The sequence below is a fragment of the Rattus norvegicus genome, chromosome 5 (assembly GCF_036323735.1).
Source record: "Rattus norvegicus strain BN/NHsdMcwi chromosome 5, GRCr8, whole genome shotgun sequence".
Classification (NCBI taxonomy): domain Eukaryota; kingdom Metazoa; phylum Chordata; class Mammalia; order Rodentia; family Muridae; genus Rattus; species Rattus norvegicus.
In genome coordinates, this window is record NC_086023.1 from 67,142,925 (window position 1) to 67,164,724 (window position 21,800).

At 50.2% G+C, this 21,800-nt stretch overlaps 1 protein-coding gene and 1 long non-coding RNA gene across 5 annotated transcripts in view; one reads left to right on the forward strand and one right to left on the reverse strand.

Annotated features, from left to right (window-relative positions):
* LOC134478966 (uncharacterized) overlaps positions 1-14,222 on the reverse strand; it is a 62,562-nt gene extending 48,340 nt beyond the window's left edge. Inside the window, exon 1 of the long non-coding RNA XR_010051797.1 lies at positions 11,772-14,222. This is a non-coding gene — a long non-coding RNA (uncharacterized LOC134478966). The remainder of the gene's footprint in view (positions 1-11,771) is intronic.
* Nr4a3 (nuclear receptor subfamily 4, group A, member 3) overlaps positions 14,217-21,800 on the forward strand; it is a 41,147-nt gene continuing 33,563 nt past the window's right edge. Inside the window, exons 1-4 of one of the 4 annotated variants that reach the window (XM_039110691.2) lie at positions 14,217-14,796; positions 18,021-18,200; positions 18,970-19,041; positions 20,295-21,253. In XM_039110691.2, coding sequence (XP_038966619.1) covers positions 20,297-21,253 — 957 coding nt within the window. In that variant the 5' untranslated portion in view covers positions 14,217-14,796; positions 18,021-18,200; positions 18,970-19,041; positions 20,295-20,296. The other 3 variants (NM_031628.2, XM_039110692.2, XM_063288331.1) reach the window with 3 other exon arrangements.

Below are 21,800 nucleotides of genomic sequence, written 5' to 3' on the forward strand. Positions count from 1 at the left end.
CTATCAGAATATGATCAAATCTTCATGGCTTGGACCTGCCTGTGACTTGGGATGCTTTGACTGCAAGTGGCAAGGTCCCAGATCTCACTAACTTATACAAGGAACTGTGTTATCTCAGAGAACTGCAAGTTCCAAAGAAAGGCACAGTGTGGCCAGCAATTCCACAAGGTCAAGCTCAGGTTTCTGCCACGCTCCCTGAGATTCACTCCAACTTCAAGTGGCTTCTGTCAGGATGGCCAGAGTTGTTCTAGCCAGGATGCTCACATACATCCAAATAAAGAGCAGGAGCCACATGTATCTCCCCTCTTTTAATGTCAAGGAATTGCTTCCTAAAAGCCTCCATGTCTTACTGGCCAGAATAACTTACTTGATGCTCTTTGGGCAAAAGAAGTAGGATTTCCCCATGCTGATTTAGAATACTCATCTGAAGCAGAATGGGTGTTGGAGTATCTATCACTACAGCACAAACTCAGGAGCTCATGATGCTGAGTACTCCTGAGGAGCTCTTGATGCTGAGTACTCCTGAGGAACTTATGATGCTGAGTACTCCTGAGGAGCTCATGATGCTGAGTACTCCTGAGGAGCTCATGATGCTGAGTACTCCTGAGGAGCTCATGATGCTGAGTACTCCTAACATCATTTTCAGTCCACACCGAGCCTACAGCTGCACTGTTTCCATGATCATAACTGAGATGGCTGAGCTTTGAGGTTACTATTTGCCCACTTCCCATCATGAACTTATATGTCAGCTATAAGATATGGGAACTTGCTTGATCTATCTGCTTGAGGAAAAAATGTAACACGGAGATGGGTTTAGATCCCAGCACCCATGTGGCAGCTCACAATCACTTGTATCTCTAGAGGGCTCCAATGCCTCTTCCAACCTCTGTGGACATCTGTACACATGTGGCACACACACACACACATACACTTTGTTGCATGCAAGTACATGCACACAGACACACAACACATACACACACACACACACACTTAGTTGCATGTAAATATATGCACACACACACACAGAGATAAATTTTTTTAAACCACAACAAAGCAAGAATGGTAAGCAACTCACACAGCAACTGCAAAGAGGGCAGCCTCTAGGGCCCCATTTTGAAAATGATTCATTCTGCCATTAGTCTGGCTCTGGAGAGATGTGGTAACTGGTGAGTTTACATACATATGGGCTTGGACTCAGGTATAGCACACAACATATATCAGACAACCTTGTTTTAGAGAAAAATCTCTTCAGTCATTTTCCTCCATGCTTGAGTACAGTGGTACAGGCCTGTTGTTCCTGCACTTGAGGGGCTGGAGCAAGAGAATCTGGAGCCAAAGACTGGCCTAGAGTACACTGCAGCACGTCTCTAAGAGCAGTAACTCCCTCCACTGAGATGAGTTCTCTGTGGCAAACCGCATTCACGGTAAGGCAAACCTACTCCTTTGTATCTACTTCTACTACTTAACTTGTACAGATAATATTTAGCAAGCATGAACTTCAAAAATATCATATGGAGAGGTGAAGGAAGGGAAAAAGAAAGGAAGGAAGGAAGGAAGGAAGGAAGGAAGGGAGGAAAGGAGGGAAAAGGATGAATTCCACAGGAATTCTCAACTAGTCCCCTTTGGGAATTTGAGAGAAAGGTTTGGTAGAATGGCTTCATTTACAAACTGTCCTACTTACAGCAAACAGGAGTGTCTAGAGAACCCAGGCTGAGGCAGAACGGACAGAAGGGAGAAGAATGGCAACCTATATATTAAGTCTAATTATAATTTATCAAAAGTGGGCTAGTCCCCAGTTGTAAAATGAAAGGCTAAAGGGAACAGAAACCAAGTCTGGGGGACAAGGTGATAAAATAATACTTGAGGGACTCAGGTCAATCAGGGCAACTGATGACAGTGAACAGAGTCAGTGCACAAAATGCCTTCCCAACACAGAGGGGCAGCGTAAGTTAGTCATAAACTCATCTGCAGCTCTTTATTCTTTTGTCCTTCTATTCCTTATCTATATTTTTTTCTGAGTGTCCTGTACTGTATACACATGACCTTTTTAATGAAGGAAAAAGAAAACAATCAAGCCAACATGTTTTTATCTTGCTACTAGATGTTTTGATTCGTTCCAAGTAGCCTCTGCTACTACTTAGTTAAGATCACTTTTGTCCAACTCTCCCCAGCCGCTGAACGGCTAAGCTGGCTTGCCTTAACATTTTGATGTCTCGAGCAACACCATGCTGCTGTAGCTAAAAATGAAAAGACTATTAAAAAAAAAAAGCCTCAAGAATGAGTCAGTAGTGCTGGACCACTCCCATGAGGCTCTAATAACACCACTCAAAACCTAATAGCTTAAGATACATTGTGGAGCAAACCGTTGTTGCTTTAACCAACTTCAATTTACATAAAGTATATTTGACCAAAATAACTTCTAAGCCAAACTGATACAGGGCAGAGTGTACCACCGCCCTCAGAGGGAAGTCTGAAGGTGGAGATAACAAACAGGATCAAAAAGTAAGGCTCAAATCATAAAGAACAGGCAAGGTGGCCTAGGCAGGTTTGGAGGGGGAAGATGCCTGGGGCGGTAGTTCAAAGTGGAAGGAAGTCTTTTATTAAAGCGCACTGCCAGGAGCCAAGGATAGAGTGGGTTTAGCCCTAGTAGCCTGGACGTGCTCTCCTGGCACGACAAAGCCAGGGTGCAAAACAAAAATGGTTCCCGTTCAGTGAGAGGTTTCATTCTGTCCATCCACAGCCACAGTTCCAGTAGAGGAAGACGAGGGTTCTGGAGCTGGCCAGCACAGAGTGGAAACACCAGTACTGCTTTCTGCCATATTGGTTCCCCTGGAAAGTATAGGAAGGAAAAGCCCACTCAGTCAGACAAAGCAGAGATGGCAGGAGAGGGGGGTTCCGCATGGAGAGAAACAAGCCAGACTTCAAGAGTAGAGGACACTGGTAATGTGGCTCGGCTTCTAGAGAGCTGGTCAGCCGTGAAGATCGAGAGCCAGGGGCGACCTTGGGTTTGACGTCTCATGAATGAACTGTAGTATACTTAGGATTCCTTTGGGGCTGATCTCTGCACCATGAGAACTGGCAAGCCTTCTAGTCAGCCTGGATCCACTCAAAAGACTGCCAGGCTGCTGGGGCTGTTGAGGAAGGCAGAGGAAGGCAGAGGCAGCACAGTGAAAGACAGCAGCACCACTGCAGAGGGGCTCGGCGTGAGGAAAAGCAGGAGTGTATTCATGTTCAGTCACGGCAAAGGTGTGAAAACAGGAAGTGGATGAATCAGCCCTGCTTCCAGAAGCAGCGAACTGGAGAGAGCAGACTACTGACAAATGGGGCTGGGGCAGCTGGATGGCCACTAGGAAAACACACTACATTGGACTGCTTCCATACCATACACCAAGACAAGAGAATCAAATATGAAAACCTAAAATAGAAATGACAGAAGGATACAAATCAACATGAAATCCTTCATAAACATGGGGTGGAGTGGGGTTTTCTAACTGACAAGATCCAGAAGTCCCCAGAGTGAATACTGACAAGTAAGACCATATATTTTACAATCTACGTAACCACAAGACCATAAGCAAAGTTCAAAGGCGGGGGGAATGTGGTGCCATTCAGATTACGCCAGCAGAAATGTATACTGTAACAGAGTCTGCACAGGGATGTTTAATTCCCTCCACCTCCCAAAACATGGCAAAGGGTCTAGAAGATGCTTCACAAAAGAGGAAAGAGAAATGACTCTTGAATATAGGAAAAGGTGTTCACACTTACTCATAAGAGTAACAGAAAGTAAAACCACACCAACAGTTTTCACTTACCAGACTGAGAAAAATCCCAACGTTAAGAAATGTACCTTGCTGCCAAGAATATGCATTAACTGGTATTTGCCTTTGTTTCAAGAGAGGTATAAACTCTACAACTTCTGTGGAGGACAATTTTGCCTTGTTTATCAGGCTACTACCATATTTACTCTTTGGCCCAGCAACTCACTTCTAGGAATGTTATAAATATATTTGCACAAGTATAAAATCCTCCTCAACGCATTTATTGCGACAACACTTCTAACTACAGACTTGGAACTTCCTAAACGTCTATCAGCACAGGGCCTGCTAAGTGAATGATGCACGGCCAGCCATACGAAGCGATCGCTGAGACACACTAAGAGGAAGGTATCTAAGATTCCCTCCACTGATATGGAACCAACTCAGAGATAGACTGTTCAGTGAAAAAGGCAAGGACAGCAAGGAAGTGCCCTATCTGTCTAACAAAGAAAGCGACTTCATGTCTGCACCAGCTTGGAGATGTGTCTAAAACCTGTAGAAGAGCCGGGCATAACGGTGCCCAGCTGCAACAACCTTGGAAAGCTAGAGAGGGACTTCACAACCTGGAAACCAGCCTGGCTCCAGTGCGAGAGACCCTGTGTCGGGGAGAAAGTAATGTCTGGAAGGATGGAAGGTGACAGCAGGTGGGGGTGGGGTGGGAGGAGACAGCAGGTGAGAGGGGGAAGGGCAGCAGGTGAGAGGGGGAAGGGCAGCAGGTGAGAGGGGGAAGAGACAGCAGGTGAGGGGGGGAAGGACAGCAGGTGAGAGGGGGAAGGGCAGCAGGTGAGAGGGGGAAGGAAAGCAGGTGAGAGGGGGAAGGGCAGCAGGTGAGAGGGGGAAGGGCAGCAGGTGAGAGGGGGAAGGGCAGCAGGTGAGAAGGGGAAGGGCAGCAGGTGAGAGGGGGAAGGGCAGCAGGTGAGAGGGGAAGGGCAGCAGGTGAGGGGGGAAGGGCAGCAGGGGAGAGAGGGAAGGGCAGCAGGTGAGAGGGAGAAGGGCAGCAGGTGAGAGGGGGAAGGGCAGCAGGTGAGGGGGGAAGGGCAGCAGGTGAGAAGGGGAAGGGCAGCAGGTGAGAAGGGGAAGGGCAGCAGGGGAGAGGGGGAAGGGCAGCAGGTGAGAAGGGGAAGGGCAGCAGGTGAGAGAGGGAAGGGCAGCAGGTGAGAGGGAGAAGGGCAGCAGGTGAGAGGGGGAAGGGCAGCAGGTGAGGGGGGAAGGACAGCAGGTGAGAGGGAGAAGGGCAGCAGGTGAGAGGGGGAAGGGCAGCAGGTGAGAGGGGGAAGGGCAGCAGGTGAGAGGGGGAAGGGCAGCAGGTGAGAGGGGGAAGGGCAGCAGGTGAGAGGGAGAAGGGCAGCAGGTGAGAGGGGGAAGGGCAGCAGGTGAGAGGGAGAAGGGCAGCAGGTGAGAGGGAGAAGGGCAGCAGGTGAGAGGGGGAAGGGCAGCAGGTGAGAGGGAGAAGGGCAGCAGGTGAGAGGGGGAAGGGCAGCAGGTGAGAGGGGGAAGGGCAGCAGGTGAGAGGGGGAAGGGCAGCAGGTGAGAGGGGGAAGGGCAGCAGGTGAGAGGGGGAAGGGCAGCAGGTGAGAGGGGGAAGGGCAGCAGGTGAGGGGGAAGGGCAGCAGGTGAGAGGGAGAAGGGCAGCAGGTAAGAGGGGGAAGGGCAGCAGGTGATGGGGGGAAGGGCAGCAGGGGAGAGAGGGAAGGGCAGCAGGTGAGAGGGAGAAGGGCAGCAGGTGAGAAGGGGAAGGGCAGCAGGTGATGGGGGGGAAGGGCAGCAGGTGAGAGAGGGAAGGGCAGCAGGTGAGAGAGGGAAGGGCAGCAGGTGAGAGGCGAGAAAAGGGCACCCTCAGCCTGTGGGTGGCACATACATAAATGATCTGAAGGCCTTGACAAGAAGCATAAAGGGCCAGAAAGCACAGTAAGAGGCATGGTTGGAAATCTACAACTCCATGGGAGGATGTCACCAATGTCAACACTTTTAAACCAAGGACAGGGGCAGTGAAGAAAATAAGAATGAAGTCTTGCAAAGGCATCACAAATGGCTCATCGAAACAAAGAGACACCCAGAGATGTCTGTAAAGTACACACCATGGAGGCATGAGCACTTCAGCTTAGATTCCCCCACACCCACGAAGAAAGCCACGCTGCCTGTAAGAGTGCACATCTACAATCCCTGGTCTAGAAACCATGGGTGGAAACACCAGGATTCTCAAAGCTCACCAACAAGCTAGTCTGACCCAGCCTATCAACTGCCACAAAAGCAACATCAGTAAAGAGGGATAGACCTCTAGCCACCACTCCAGACAGAACCATATAAATACAGCATATATTACTGACTTAATTACACACACACACACACACACACACACACACACACAAAACACATCTGTGTGCACACACAAAGTAGGACAACAACTCCTTCAAATGACTAAATTGGGTCTACATTTGTCAGTCTGAGTGACTCAGTAGGTTAGGCCCAGTGGTGCACAGTGGTGTAGAATGGACTTTCTCTGCACCTCTTGTGCCTGAACCAGGAGTAAAACGACATCAGGAAGCTCAGAGGGCTGTGGGTGGGTAAGAATAAAGAAAAGAGAATATTCTGAATAAGCTTCTTGCAATCCGGTTTCATAGATTCATCAAAGGCCTTACAGAGTGCTTACTCTGATAAAGAACTGGATTGAGGGCTCAGTAAAGTCACCCAAAGAAATAGTCATGCCAAAGAATACAGAGACCCAAGACACTGGAACAAGAGTCTCTCAAAAAATGTTTGAAAAATTAAAAAGTGATTCCACAACTATAAAATGGTGTTGGCGCTATGGTAAATACGTTGCAATTTTTATCCAGTTTTTCTATTGTTGCTTTTTAACAGGGGAATAAAATTTTTTCAGAAATTAGAATAAGACAATTTATTCAATTTTACTGCACTTAAATAGCAGAAATCTTTAAAATATGGCTTTCTATTCTCTTCACCACAGTTGATAAAACAGGAAAACATAACTGGAATAGGGAACTAATCTAGAACAGATGTGAGGGAGGAATTTTTCCAGTACTGAACTATAAACATGCAGAATAAATACTGGAAAATGTACTATGGTAAAAAAAAAATCAGAATCAGTTACTAATTACACGATCTAAGTAGGAAACCAGATACCTAAATATGTGGAAAGGGTTCTTTAAAAATAACCCTAATGGCCAAACGGTCTTTACTCTCCGAACTTGACTTCGACAACACAGAAACCTGCAATCTGCTAAAATTCAGAACTTTCCAGTGCCTACAGAGCTGGGTTATTCATTCAAAAGATGAATCCAACCACAGAACCGACACGTTCACGAGCAGAGTCTGCTGTGCTTCTCATCATCACTTTGCCCACGTTTCTCCCACTCGATATGCTCTTGGAACTGCTCAATGACCTGCCTCTACAGTCCCCTCGATATGCTCTTGGATCTTCCCAGTAACCTGCCTCTACAGTCCCCTCAATATGCTCTTGGATCTTCCCAGTGACCTGTCTCTACAGTCCCCTCGATCGATATGCTCTTGGATCTTCCCAGTGACCTGCCTCTATAGACCCCTCGATATGCTCTTGGACCTGCCTCTATAGTCTACTCTACAGTCTACTCAGACTCAACAGGACAGGCAAAGACTTACATCCCACCTCAGCTTCTCTAGGAAAAAAAAAAAAAAAAAAAAAAAAAAACAGAGGACAGCTCTGACCTGGCTGCTACTCTTGAGAGCCTGCCTGTGCCTAGCATGCAGGAAGGAATGAAGAGCAGCAAACAACAGAATCGGCTCCAAGAAAGTTTGCTAATTTGTATGAAGTCAATTTGTGACTCATCCATATTCAGATGAATGTTCAAAGACAAATTCCAAGGCTAAATATAAAATGACTTTTGGACCATCCAGGCTTCTGCTCATTTCCAGCTTGCGGACAGGGATGGGGCTGTGATGTTGGCAGTCCACTAACTCTCTCAGACCACCGAGATCCCACTCATTTGATGGCTGGAGTTCAGAGTTCATTACCACGCAAGCTAAAGCGCTTTAATAAAATACTACTACCAATGTAACAGTACTACCAAAAGCAAAATGCTACATAGAAGAGCTACTGAGCCTCCTGACCGCAGTGGTAACATAGGAGAGGGGACTGGGAAAAGGCTGGCTCGTGTTCACAGAATTTAAGTGGTTCAAAAAAAAAAAATGAGCATTCAACTTTAGAACCTACGAGATCAGAAAGGTAACTCAACACTGTCATTTACAGATCCTGGCATTTAGGCCCCTAAAAGATTAATGTACCAAGGTTCAGTGGCTTCATGGTAGCCAAGGCTCGTCCCTGCCTCTGTGCCACACGGCCTCTCGCTTTTGGAGAGATGGAAAGAGCCAAACTTCTACACATGAGGCGGTATTTTTTTTTTCACAGCTAGGATAATGGGCAAGAATCGAGCAGCTAGGTAAAACCTAAGCCGGCTTATTACACATGACCAATAACCCTTCCCTCCTAAATGACTGCAGTCTTCCCCCTGCCAGTGACCAGGGAGAACATGACTAAGAGATCAAATAATCTTTTAAACGAGATTACAAGCCTATCCTGGCCATTGGCCACTGTAACACAGTGGAGAGAAAGCCATTCATGACACTGTGGAATATTATTCGCCCTCACACCACAGATTAGTCTTTCCATCTCAGGTTTTAACATTTTAGAAAACGTTCTGTAAGATCAGAAACCTTTCCTGCTTTGCTGTTTTGCTTTGTTAAAGTAAGATCTACCACTTTAAGTTACATGAGCTTCTAACAAATCATAATCCCCAAATCTTTGCCCACTTCGTCTCCCCACACAACAGAGTGGCATATGAGTCTATCTCAACGTTTGAAAAGATAAGAAATTCAAGAAATTTTTTTTGCATCTAACTGACTGAACATAGATGTCATAGTTCCCAATTTTCTAAGTATTCAAGTAGTTTCCCCCCAAGAAAAGACAGGAACACTTGCAAGCCTAAAGCATCCATACATAGTTCATTGTTGAAAGCAGCACAAGAGAAAGTACAAACGGAGAGGAAAGAACTTAGAACAGAGTAAGAGTCAAACCAAAAGTCTGCCAGGAAAGAAAAGAAAAGATCACAGCAGAGCTTCCTACGCAACAAGCCAAACTGTCATTTCCTTGTATCACCAGGCAGCTGTCTTGTGCTTCTGGCGGGCACCTTGACAAGCTGCGTTCAGTCAGGAATATGAAAAGTTCAGGTAAAGCAAACAATGCTAGTGACCTCAAATACATCCATCCACGCCAAAAATGCCCTATCCGTACACCAGCCATACAAATCCCCGTGGCAGTCATCTATCTGCATTCAAATTAGACAGGGCATATTTCATGGCTACTTATTGTCTTGGGACCCACAGAAGACTTGGGGATGTGTGAGGCAGGGTTTTGAAGCCTGTGACTTGGCAGGGGTTCTGAGCTATAGACAAAAGAGGGTTAAAAAGCAGGAGGATGAGAATGTCATGAAAAGTCTCTGGCTCAAGCTGGTTCTTCACAAGCTCCTGTTAGATAAGATCCCAACAAGTGGAGAAGGGGAAGAGTGTCCATTAAAAAGAGAGAATGTGATGGAGCCTGTGTGGAGAACAGTGAGGATAACAGTCCGGCTATACCAGGAAAAGTCTGGAAATAATAGACCTTTGGCTTTGGGGGAAACAAAAATCTAGCGGCTGGAGACGGTTAAGGCCATAGGTGCCAAAATGAAAGGTGTATTTTAGGAAGACTTATCTTACAAAGATAGAATTGATTTGAAAGTTTACAAGGGTCCTTGATTCGGGGGCCAGGTACAACTGAAGGGTGTGTGTGTGTGTGTGTGTGTGTGTGTGTGTGTGTGTGTGTGTGTGTGCTGAAGTCAGTAAATTTTATATACACATGTTGTGTGTGTGCATGCATGTGTTGAATATGGAGCCTCTGCCCTGGTTTTAGAAAACAGACTTAAAATTCAAAACTTACTTTCCTTAGGTGGTAACTTCTGGCTTGCAATTTGTGTGTGGGGGTGTGTGTGCTGTGTACAATGCATGTAGGTGTGTATATGATGCATGACTGTGTGTGAGTGCACATACATGTGGAAGTCAGAGGTGGGCATACAACTCCCTCTGTAGCCTTCCACCTTATTCGCTTGAGACAGGGTCTCATAGAAGCAGAATTGCAACCTGGTTTAGCCAACAAACTCCCAGGATCCACCTGTCTCCTGTCTTCCAAAGCTAAGTTACAGACACAGAGTCATGCATGCATGGCTTTTAACATAGATGCTGGGGGTTCAAAGCCTGGTCTTCATGCTTGCATAGCAAATGTTCTTACCCACTGAGCCATCTCCCCAACTCCTGGATTATAGTTCTCTTTCACCTTTCCTTATTTGTAACAGTAACCATTCTTTACACACTGGTAAAACCAACAAGATTACACCTCATTCTTCTTAGGCAGCTGTTTTTAATTCTACTTTGTTCAAAAAATAATAATTGCTTTATATCGAACACACAAGATTTCCTCAAATCCCTTATTTTATTTTTCAAGAGAATATATATCTTTCATTCTTACAGGCAGATTGGAGCTAAAAATCCACATCAAAATAAAATAAATGAAAGTTATCTTACAAACCTATAATAATTACTGTATAGTTTTTAACAGACTGATGTTAAAAGAGATTACTTTCTTAACGTTACAAACTAGTACACGCATGAAAGTCCTTTCTTCTTTTTTTTTTTTCTAGAAAAAAGCCCAAACCTGGGAAGTCTTCATTATGCCACAGACTAAGGCATTTATTCTAATTTAGTTTCTCAAAAATTGGAGATTTAGCTGTATCTAGTATTGAATTTCACTTAGGAATATTGTAATCAAAAAAGTAATGTAGATTTCTAAAAAAAAATCATTGCATAGGCCTCATAAAATATTATTTTCTATTTGTAGTAAATCTGACCTTTAAAGTGAAGAAAAGAGTATATATATATATATATATATATTTACAAAAAAATAAAAATAAAAAACAGGACAATTCTGTTTGGCTCCTGGAAAGAGCTGCCTGCCTTTAGGGGCCTTTGATGAAGCAGAGAAGGGTATCTGTAAGAGAGCACAACCCTGGCTCTGCTTCCAGGACTTTTCTTCTGAGTTTCAAAAACTTGTCAGTTATCAATAAATAACCACTGCAAACTCTCCAACGGTGACTCCAGCTTCCCACTCTCAGCAGCCCCAGCCAGGCAGACTAGCTCACCCTGACTGAGCATTAAGGAACTAAGGCAGGTGACCTGAATGATGCTCAGGACTGAAAGGAAGTAAAAGAAAGCACAAGAGGAAAGTAACATAAAACTAGCCGGGATAGGTCCCAATCGCACACCCACTCAAAAATCTGTTCCTGGAGATTCCCAGCTAGCTAAGGGTGAAATTTATTTATTTTTTTTAAGGTAAACTAGGATAATTGTTTCCCCTCCAGTACTACCACCCAGAAAAAAAAAGCACTATTTATAGAGAGAGACTCCTAAGTGCTAAAAGTCGGAGAAGATCCTCCTTCAATCCAGGAGTGTCCGTGATGTTGGTTTTGGTTACCAACACACATGCAAGTGGCATTGTCGTGGATCTGGTAAATTACTTCTGTCTCAACTCAGGACACGGGAACCGTCCAATTCACATGAACAAAGTTAGTGACTTTATAATAAACTGAGTGAGCAAGGGCCTTTCACATATTAAATTAGAAAATGGAACGTATTCTATAATTCCATGGAAAGATGTCATGTCTCCTAAAAATTGTACCTAATTTTAGGGTTCCTGAATTGAGTGATTCCAGCTCTGCATGAGATTTTAAAGTGAAGGAGAATGGGTGGGGTGCAGAACACAGATGAAATTTTTACAGCATGGAAATAAAATTATTTTTAAACCTTCTTAAGGGTGAAGAGTTAGGCAAGAAGTAATACGTGGAAAACTGTCAAGTGCTTCTCTACACACCCACCCACCAGATACCATCGCAGCCGGCTGGGGGAGTCTCCCTCTTCTTGCCTGACAGCTTCACTTTCTTTGAGGTCTGGAACTGGTGATCACACTGGTCCGTCATGGTATTTTCAGTTAACAAAGCAGATACTCAATGGGGGGGGGGGGCACAAAGGATCGGGGCAGCTGCTGCTTCACCCATGATGCAAGTGCAGGCTGAGCCCCGGGCCGCCACCGCCGCCTCGACTCCTCCGTGACGTCCGGGATGGGTATCCCCGGCTCTCAGGAAGTGGCGGCCGCCGGCAGCTCCGCCCCCTCGCGAGTCAGGGCTGGCCCGGCAGTCTCCGTGGCGGGACCTGGCCCAGAGGCTTGCAGAGCCCGGGGCGAGCAGTTGGGGGGTACCGCGCTGGGCCATGAGAGCGCGCGCGCCATAGGCAGCGCGCCTCGCTCGCGCCCGCGCCTCCCTTCCAGCCCCCTACCCTCGGCCCCCAGTTGCCCAGCACCAGACCGGGTCGAGCCGAGTACAAGATGGCGACTCTGCAGTCCGCTCTCCGGGCCGAGTCGGGGCGCCCCTTGGTGCGGCGCGCGCGCGCGCCCGACGCCCCACTAAAAATAGCCGGGACCCGTCTATATTTGGTTCGCCGGATCCCGGCGCGGACGCGCGCGTCCCACCCCGCCCCGCCCCACGCCGTGCCGCGCTGAATGGAGACGGGAGGGGGTGACCGAGGGGAACCTACTCCGCTATCTGCCGCGCGCGCCGCCGCCTGGGCCCGGCCAACCGCCCAATTTAGTAACATCGCCTGCGTCAATCACGCGCCTCGCGTGCGTCAGCGCCGCGCGGCTCCAGGTCCTGCTCCCCCAACCCCCAGCCTTTGAATGGATTCAATGTAGGAGCGCCCTCCTTCTTTCTGGGCTAGGATGGGAACGCACCCGCAGCCAGGGGGCTCGGTTCCTCTGGGCTGGGACAACTTTCCGAGCGTCCTCTCACGGTCTTAAGCACACCAGCCTGCTAAAGTGAAAGTGGAGGCGTAGACTTAGAGAGGCACACTATGCACGTGTTGTTTTGTTTTCGAGTTTCTGGTCCCAGTTCGAACCTTCTTCGATTCTGGGGCATGTGCTATGACTAGGGGATCCTCTTCCCCCAACTTTGCCACCCACAGGCTCAAGTCAAAAAAAAAAAAAATGCCACTTGGGATTCTAGCAGACCACCAGAGACCGCGTCTGTCTGAGTTGTTTCATTCAAACATTTCCTTCGTAAAACAATCATTTCTGAGAGAGGTTACTTTCACTTAGTAGCCACCTTTGGAACTAAGAGTTCCAAACTCGAACATGTTTTGGTTTTGTTTGTCTGGTTTGCTTTGTTTTCAGCAAGAAAGTGACATCCTAAATTCATTTCCAGGAAGAAATCGCTGTCCCTTATACAGTCGCCCAGACTTTCTGCATACTTGGAAGACAAATGGGCCATAGGAAAGATCCCCTAGAGACCGCTTAATGAATCCTGTTGATTGATTTTGAAATATTTCATTTGAGAGATGGAAGGGGAGGCGTCTACGACCCTCAAAAAAAGTGAAAGTGCGAGTTCCAAGTGTGACCCGGTGCAGGGGAGGAGTAGAGGATCTGTTTAACAGTCAGACTCACTCAGCTGTTCAACACGTGTGGTGTGTTTGTTTTATATATAGTTTCTCGTGCAGCGCGCGCGTGGCTCGATGTGCATTTCTTTGGATTATAAAGTGTCCAGTAAAGAACACCACACCATAAGTGTAAAGAAATAAAATCTTGTCCCTGGAGCGGTCTGCATCCTAGGGCGAAACACCAACAGCAGACAGGAGGAAGAGGCAAATTAGCCTAGGCGCAAAGGGCCAGAGAGACGTAAACAGCCTTAGAACCACTGCATGAGGAAAGCACAGCTGCACCTCAGGGAGTCTTCGGGCTGGTGCCAGACTCCTTCAGCAGTGACTGCCAGGTCACTCGGAGAAGCTGGCTGGCGTAGCCTTCCCTTTCGGAAGAGCTGTCCTCTCTCTTACCCCCTCGACCTGGCTAGGTGCCTCGGGGCAGCCTCGGAGGCGAGCCAGCAGCACTCCTCCAACTCTACTCCACCCGGAGCCTGACAGCTGGGCGGTCCCGCCTGACCCGCGGGCGGGCTGCGGCACCCTCCGGTAGACCGGCGCCCTGGCAAGCAGCTCCGGTGCAGAGGGGTTGGCGGCGCGAATCTGAGAAGCCTCAGGGCTGTGGTCCGCAGCTCCCCGCGGTTTCCATTGTGCGTCCCTGAGAATGGCCGGGGAACGCGCGTGAGCGCGCGCGCGAACACACACACACACACACACACACACACACACACACACACACACACACACACACCCTCGCACACGCGGAACCGGCTGGGCCAGGGGAGGGAGGAGGAGGGTGACGTAGCGTCCCATGGCGTCACATTGACGTCTCGCATTCCAGGCACTCTATGGAGAGGCCGCTAGGGCTCCTGTGGCATAAATGACGTGCCGAGAGAGCGAGCGAACGCGCAGCCGGGAGAGCCGAGTCTCCTGCCTCCCGCCCCCCACCCCTCCAGCGCCTGCTCCTCCTCCGCTCCCCATACACAGACACGCTCACACCCGCTCCTTCACTTGCACACACAGACACACGCGCGCTCACACGCTCCGCACACACACTCCACTCTCTCCCGCGCGCTCACACCCCTCTCTCTCGGCGCCCTCGCCGGTGTCGCGCCGCGCCGCGCCGCGCCGCAGCCGGACGCCCCTCCAGGGCTCACTTTGCAACGCTGACAGAGCGGGCAGTGGCCGTGGAGGTGGGAAACGTGGCGACATCCTAGCCCCTGGTCGCAGCCGGAGACTGGACGCCTGCGGAACCTCTCGGCGGCGCTCTCCCATGAGTTGGGATCGCAGCATCCCCAGCCAGCCGCTGCTCACCGCCTCTGGGAGCCGCTGGGTTTGTGCACCGCAGCCCTTCCGGGACAGCAGCTGTGACTCTCCCCCAATCCAGATTTCGGGGTCGCTCTCTAGAAACTCGCTCTAAAGACGGAACCTCCACAGAACCCAAGTACGTACAATATGCCCAGTTAATATGGGGACTTGCTTAAAAGTTGGCGCGCTGGGAAGTGTCGCTCCTGAAATTGACAACTTTTAATGTGGGGCTCCCCCCCCCCGCCGCCTCCCCTCTCAGGCTTTGCTCCCCAGGCGAGCGGTGGGCTCCAATCTGAAACTTTTCCCCTGTAGCTGGCCCTCGGGGACTCTGGAGCTTGTGAGATTCTTCTCCCCACCCAAAGAGGCGAAAAGCCTCTAACAAAGAGGAGGACCTGGATTTGTGCTATAGCTGCTCCAGCGTTGTAATTCAGGGTATTTCGGCTCTAGTTGTCATGGTAATGATGCTCTCGGCGGCGGCGGCGGCGGCGGCGGCGGCGGCTGCGGCAGAGAGTTGGAGCCCCGGTGATGAACGGCAGTAATTTTCCTGCCTTTTAAGTGGGATTGAAAATAGGGACTCTGGTGGGTCCGAGTTAATGTGTCTAATGGTGAAATGAAGCTGGTTGTCTGGGAGAAAGCCTAGGAGGGACACTGCCTGGGCAGCAGCGGCCAGAGTTTGCAGAGGCGCTGGAGGAGCTCAGCAAAGAGGGTGTAATTGTAGGAATGCGGCTTATTGTATTGAAATGAGCCCGGGGCTCCACTAGGCACGTCTGCCAGGCGTCGCCGACTTGCTGGTTTACACTTTTCCCCACGGAGGTAATCGGGTGTAATTGCCGACTCTCGCGCCCCGACACGCGTGGGGACGGCGTCCCTCTTCTCCGGGCCTTGACTGGTGTGGGAAAGGCTTGTGTTACTACTTTTCAATGCGCTTTCGGAGAAGTTGCTCCGAGTGTTTTTATTCTTGGTAAGGAGGAAAGTTCTCGATGAAAAAGAGAGCTGAGAGGCAGAGCTCAGTCTGCGGAGACTGGCTTTCAAAGGCACTTTCTCGAACCTGTTGGAGGCTTCCGGCAGTCAGGAGGGAGCTCATGATCATTGGTCCCTTGATTTCCAAGAACGTTCTTGGAGGTGGCCTTTTGTTTATGTGCCCGGGTTCTCCCGAGGGAAGAGCCGCGGGGAGTGTGGTCATCAGTACTCTCGAGCTGCTTATCCTTGGGCCTTGGAGTGCTGGGAGAGAGGTTACAGGGTTCGGTTCAGCCATTCCTTCGCTATTCCAATTCCGGAGCTCCTTTCCCAACAATCGGGAAATGTTTCTCACAGAACCAAGTTAGAGAAAGAAAAGCTGCCCAACGCGCATACTGAATACAATGAATGAAATTACTTTATTGGAGTTGTTTTAACGCAGCAAGATACGCATTAACGTGAACGCCAAAGACTGCCCGGGCCACCACTCCCTCCACAGGCGCCCCCAGCCCCCCCCCCCCAATCCTGGACCCAGCGCTGGCTCACAGAAATTCTCCCCCGGGGTTTGTCTCAGCTCCCTCGGTCTTTCTGAGAATCTCTGTCTTTCCCTTTCTGCCGGTCTCTTCTCCACCTCTCTTGCCCCCGCCCAACCTCCGCCCCCGCTCCCCATTGGAAACTCCGCGGAGGAGCCCGGGTCACAATGGTGTGTTTCACGGTTTCCTCCACACACTTCACCACGGGGAGAGGAACACGGGGGTGTTCCCTTCGTCTGCCCCGGAGAAAGAAAGGGGCTTTGACAGAGGTAGTTATTTCTTCCTAATTTACAACCCCGAGGCTCTGTACTCCCGGCCCCAGCGGCCACGAGCCTGAGCGACAGAACGTGTTTCCAGGCGCAGAGGCTTTACCTAGGTAACCGGACCATCGGGGCGGGGGGCGGAGAGAGCGATGGGGCTCTGGGCTGGGCTGTACGATGGGCGGGGTGCCGACCTCTGAGAGGAACCCCTTTCCTGGGGAGGCGCGACCCCCGCCCACCAGAGTTCAGAGGCTGCCCCTGAAAGAAAGACTACTCTTGAAAGGCTCCGAGAGACAGTCGGGATAGGAAACCCAGTAGAATTGGGGGTGGGGTTGCTGGAAGACCCCCCCCTTGAAGATGCGAGAGGGGGAGGACGAGAAGCACATGCTACAGCTGTGGAAAGATCCACTCGTGCCAACGCTTCAGCGAGCGCAAGGTTTCCGTCGGAGTACCTCGGGTTGGGGATGGCAAGGGAATCCCCCATTTCCTGGCCATCGAGAATTTCCTAGACCTGGGGAACCCGAGCCTCTTTCTCTCTACAAGCAAACTCTGGGCGCGGGAGTGGCAGGAGATGAAACTTACCCCACCCTTGGGTCCAGCTTTCACCAGAGATCTTTTGGTTAGTTTGGGGGTTGGGTTCCCCACGAGGGGGGAGGGGGCGCATTTCTAACCTTTGAGCTGTGCCCACCCCGAACAAAGGGGGCGCTATAAGCCGGAGTTAGGGGCAGCTAGAGCCCTCCTCCCTGCCAGTCAAGCTGCGCTTCCAACTACAAAGTTTCACTAGGTTGTGCACCGGGACTTTCGCCCGGGAGCCGCTCTGGGCGCTCTCCGGAATGTACCACCTCTGAGCCACCCGGTGGCCTGGAGCCTTGAGGCCGCCCACCCTCGGGGACACCGCCCGCTGAGGGCAGGGGACCTCCCTTGATCCGTCGCAGCCACAGCCAAAGCTGTCTGCCGGAGCGCGAGGCTCCCAGCTTAGGCCTTTCCTCTGTGCCCTTTTGTTTGCTTGACCCTTGGCCCTCGAAACTCGCGACTAATAGAAGGGAAGCTCCATTAGCATTTAGAATGAAAAGCACAGACTTTCTTAATTCCTCCGGGCATTCATGCATTCGTTCCGGACCTTGTGCATTTCCTACGCGGCGTGTAAAATTTGTGTTTGAGGAGTGGGGGCCGTCGGAGTTGAAAAATGGCTATTTTCTTCAGCATACTCACTGACACTACCACAATCCCCAATTCGGGCTCTATTCGTTCCTTAAGTGTCTCCCTTACTTCGGTCTTCCTGACTTCGCAAGCTGGAAACCAACAGTGGGTGTAGAAAAGATCAATTTCTTAGCGACGACCATGCAGGGATTTTAGCATCATGTATCATAAAAGAAAGGGCTGTGAGCTCAGTGGGTGCCGGCAACCTCCCCTTAGCTTCCTACGACGATGTGGTGCTTCTTGCCCAGGACTCCGTGAGCCCTAAGCGCTTTCACTTAACCTTATGACATTCTTTGTAATTATCTAGCGTTTCTCCAGGTCCCCCACCCCCACCCCACTCACCCAGCCCTGGGAAAGATGACCCAGCCTAGTCTTACCACAATCTCTGTCCCCTTTCTCGGTGCCTGCAGAGCCCACTGCGGGAGAGCGCAGCCCGACAAGCCCGGGCGCTGAGCCTGGACCCTCAACAGAGCGGGCCAGCACAGCGGCGGCGGCTGCTTCGCCTATCCCGACGTCCCCGCCTCCTACACTCTCAGCCTCCGCTGGAGAGACCCCCAGCCCCACCATTCAGCGCGCAAGATACCCTCCAGGTAGGTCCGAAGCCCTTATTCCTCCGGAGCAAGGGAAATGGGTGGAGAAACCAACAACCAGCGGGCAGTCTGGTCAACCTGCCCAGTACCAACATGTAGGGCTACTGACCCTACATTTCACAGCACAGGAGCTTCCTGGCACGAAGCTCCGCTGTATACCACACCCTGTTGCTACCAAGCAGAGCAGAGAGAGTACACGAAGCATTTCTCCAAAGTATGTTTCCTAAGAAGAAAAGCAAATACTCCAAGCGATCGGGATATGCTATGTTTTTAATGGCTTTCTTTTTGTCCTTTTATATCCAATATATTCATTTAAGAGATCACTTGGGGAGATAGGGAACCTTTTTATTGATCTAAAACCCAGATCATTTGTGGTGCAGGAGTTTGAGGTGATTGAGGCAGAGAAGTAAAGGTAAAGGGCCCGGATTTGGTTTACAGGCCTCTTTACAAATTTGGTAAAGGTATAAGAAGAGGCGGGCCTGGATAGGCACCAAAGATACACAGATACAGTCACTCTCCTGCTGGAGACTTCAGAAAGACAAAGAGCCAATAGGGAGAGGACAGAATAGCAGGTGATTCTGAGAGATTCTTAGAGATGCAAGAGGGGGAGGGATGTAAAGGCCACGCTGTGTCTTTTAAACAGTTTCCATTTCATCCTAAGAACTAGACACCAAGCTAAGTAATTCTTTAACTCCAAGCTAGCTCAGGAGGCCTCCCTTGAGAAGGCAGGCATGAACCGGCCACTCCTCAACACTGCTTCTTCCAACAGGCCCTCAGCACCTTTTTTCACGTCAAGATTTCATCCCATACACGCATGACTCAATCAGCTTTGGAAATGTGGGTAAGAGAAAGATGTGAAGGGAAATGTGAAGCACCCACTTTTCTGCTAATCACACCTTCACACCACACCCTCCAAGAAGACTGGAGGCACCTGGGTTTCCTTTGCCTCGGAAAAACCAACCACCAGAAACTCCCCATGCTACCACTTTGACTTAGCCATAAAAAAAAAAAAAAGAAAAGGAAAATTATTAGAAAAGTCATTCACAGAGCCAGTAACTCTCGGGGCCTTCACACCTTCCTCCACCTCTGTGAATATAGCAAGCACCTCTCTACCAGCTGCTTTGGGGGTCCAGCCTAGGCAAACTGGCAGAGAGACTGTGTCTCTGTTTTGAAATTGCTTTCATGAGAAAATACCTAGACCAATGTGCCTGTTAGAAGAGCTGTGAGCTGTTGTTATAAAACCGCTCTGATCCTACTGGGTTAGATTATCCTATTAGTCAGAATTGGGAAGGGTATACATATATGCATCCGCACACAGCATATAGGAGAGAGCAGGTTTGGTGGGTGTGCTGTTACAGCTGAGCTTTTTCTTTGCAGATGGCACAGACTCCCCCGGTCCATTTCCTGGGCCTACATGCCCACCTCACCACTTAAGCCGGCTGAAGTCATCAGTAGGGGTCCAGTTTGTGCAGGCTGCTAATCCTGTTTGGAGGAGTGGGTGGGAAGCAGCAACCACAACTTGTGTGGGCAGCCTTAGTTGGCACTCATAAAATGTTAGCATGCCACTGCCTTCCTTGTCCCACAAGGGACCTCTCCCCCCACCAATAACTCACAGGTTTACAAATCAACCTATGTATATCTTGGGGGATCAATGGCCTCCTCTTCAAATTAATTAACAAGTTATTTCCTTCCTTTCCCCTTGGCCTTCCCTATGGCTAAGGAGACAACTCCAATTGTTTTTGGGAGAGTGTCGTCGTTGTTGTTGCTGTTGTTGTTGTTGTTTAGGAGTTAAACTAATTTTAAAAATGGGCTTATGAGAGAAAGCATCTATATCAAAGTTTAATGAACAGAGCAAGGGAGAGAAGATGGGTGTAGCCACCCCAGGGAGTCCATTTTATTGCCGGTGGGGCCCCTTTGTCAGTCAGGGTCTCAGCTGTCTTCTCAGGGAGGAAGAAAGGAGGCTAGGGGCATTCAGCCTTCGCCAGCAGGTGGGAGAGGATGCCACTCTGTTTCCTGATTCTGGAGAGCAGTGGATCCACGTGGTGACCGATGGAGTGTCAACTGGCTTCTGAGCCCCTTTCTCTGTCCCTGTAGATATGCCCTGCGTGCAAGCCCAATATAGCCCTTCGCCTCCGGGGTCCACTTATGCCACGCAGACTTATGGCTCGGAATACACCACAGAAATCATGAACCCCGACTATGCCAAGCTGACCATGGACCTCGGTAGCACGGGGATCATGGCCACGGCCACGACGTCCCTGCCCAGCTTCAGTACCTTCATGGAGGGCTACCCCAGCAGCTGCGAACTCAAGCCCTCCTGCCTGTACCAAATGCCGCCTTCTGGGCCTCGGCCTTTGATCAAGATGGAAGAGGGTCGCGAGCATGGCTACCACCACCACCACCACCATCACCATCATCATCACCACCACCACCAGCAGCAGCAGCCGTCCATTCCTCCTCCCTCTGGCCCCGAGGACGAGGTACTGCCCAGCACCTCCATGTACTTCAAGCAGTCTCCGCCGTCTACGCCGACCACTCCAGGCTTCCCCCCGCAGGCGGGGGCGCTGTGGGACGACGAGCTGCCCTCTGCGCCTGGCTGCATCGCTCCGGGACCGCTGCTGGACCCGCAGATGAAGGCAGTGCCCCCAATGGCCGCTGCTGCGCGCTTCCCGATCTTCTTCAAGCCCTCACCGCCACACCCTCCCGCGCCCAGCCCAGCCGGCGGCCACCACCTGGGCTATGACCCCACGGCCGCAGCTGCGCTCAGTCTACCCCTGGGAGCCGCGGCCGCCGCGGGCAGCCAAGCTGCTGCGCTCGAGGGCCATCCGTACGGGCTCCCGCTGGCCAAGAGGACGGCCACGTTGACCTTCCCTCCGCTGGGCCTCACAGCGTCCCCTACCGCGTCCAGCCTGCTGGGAGAGAGCCCCAGCCTACCATCGCCACCCAATAGGAGCTCATCATCCGGCGAGGGCACGTGTGCTGTGTGCGGGGACAATGCTGCCTGCCAGCACTACGGAGTCCGCACCTGCGAGGGCTGCAAGGGCTTCTTCAAGGTGAGAGCATGCCTCCTCCAGGTACTTCCTCCACTCTGCAGTCAGACCCCTTGCTGAGGCGTCTACGTGAGTGTAGCTGAGTCCTTGCCCTTACCAATGTGAAAGCTATAATCCCACACACACCGTGCATTCCGATTCCTAGGCCTAGAGCTTCAGGCCCATCTTTCCCAGGGTTTTTAAACTCAAAGTTTCCGCATAAACTGTCCATGCATTTGAAGGGCCTTCACCAACCTCCAGACCTGACGTTGCTTTCTGAGGGTTTGGTTTTTTTTTTTTTTCCTGAATAGAGGTTTCTGCAAATTCTCAAAAGGATCTAAACTTCCACAATGCTCAAACATCACCACCATCATTACCCCTTCATTGTCTCCCCAGAGTGTGAGGAAATAGCACCTGCGTGGCAGGCCTGGGCATTTGTGTCTCAGTCTACACAGGATGAGCTGAGAGACTTAAGATTGGATTTTGGTCATTCACTGGCGCGGGTTTTTTTTCTTTTTAATTCAGTGTGCCTTGAAGCTAGATGATAATTATCGTTGTTTCTTAGAGGAGA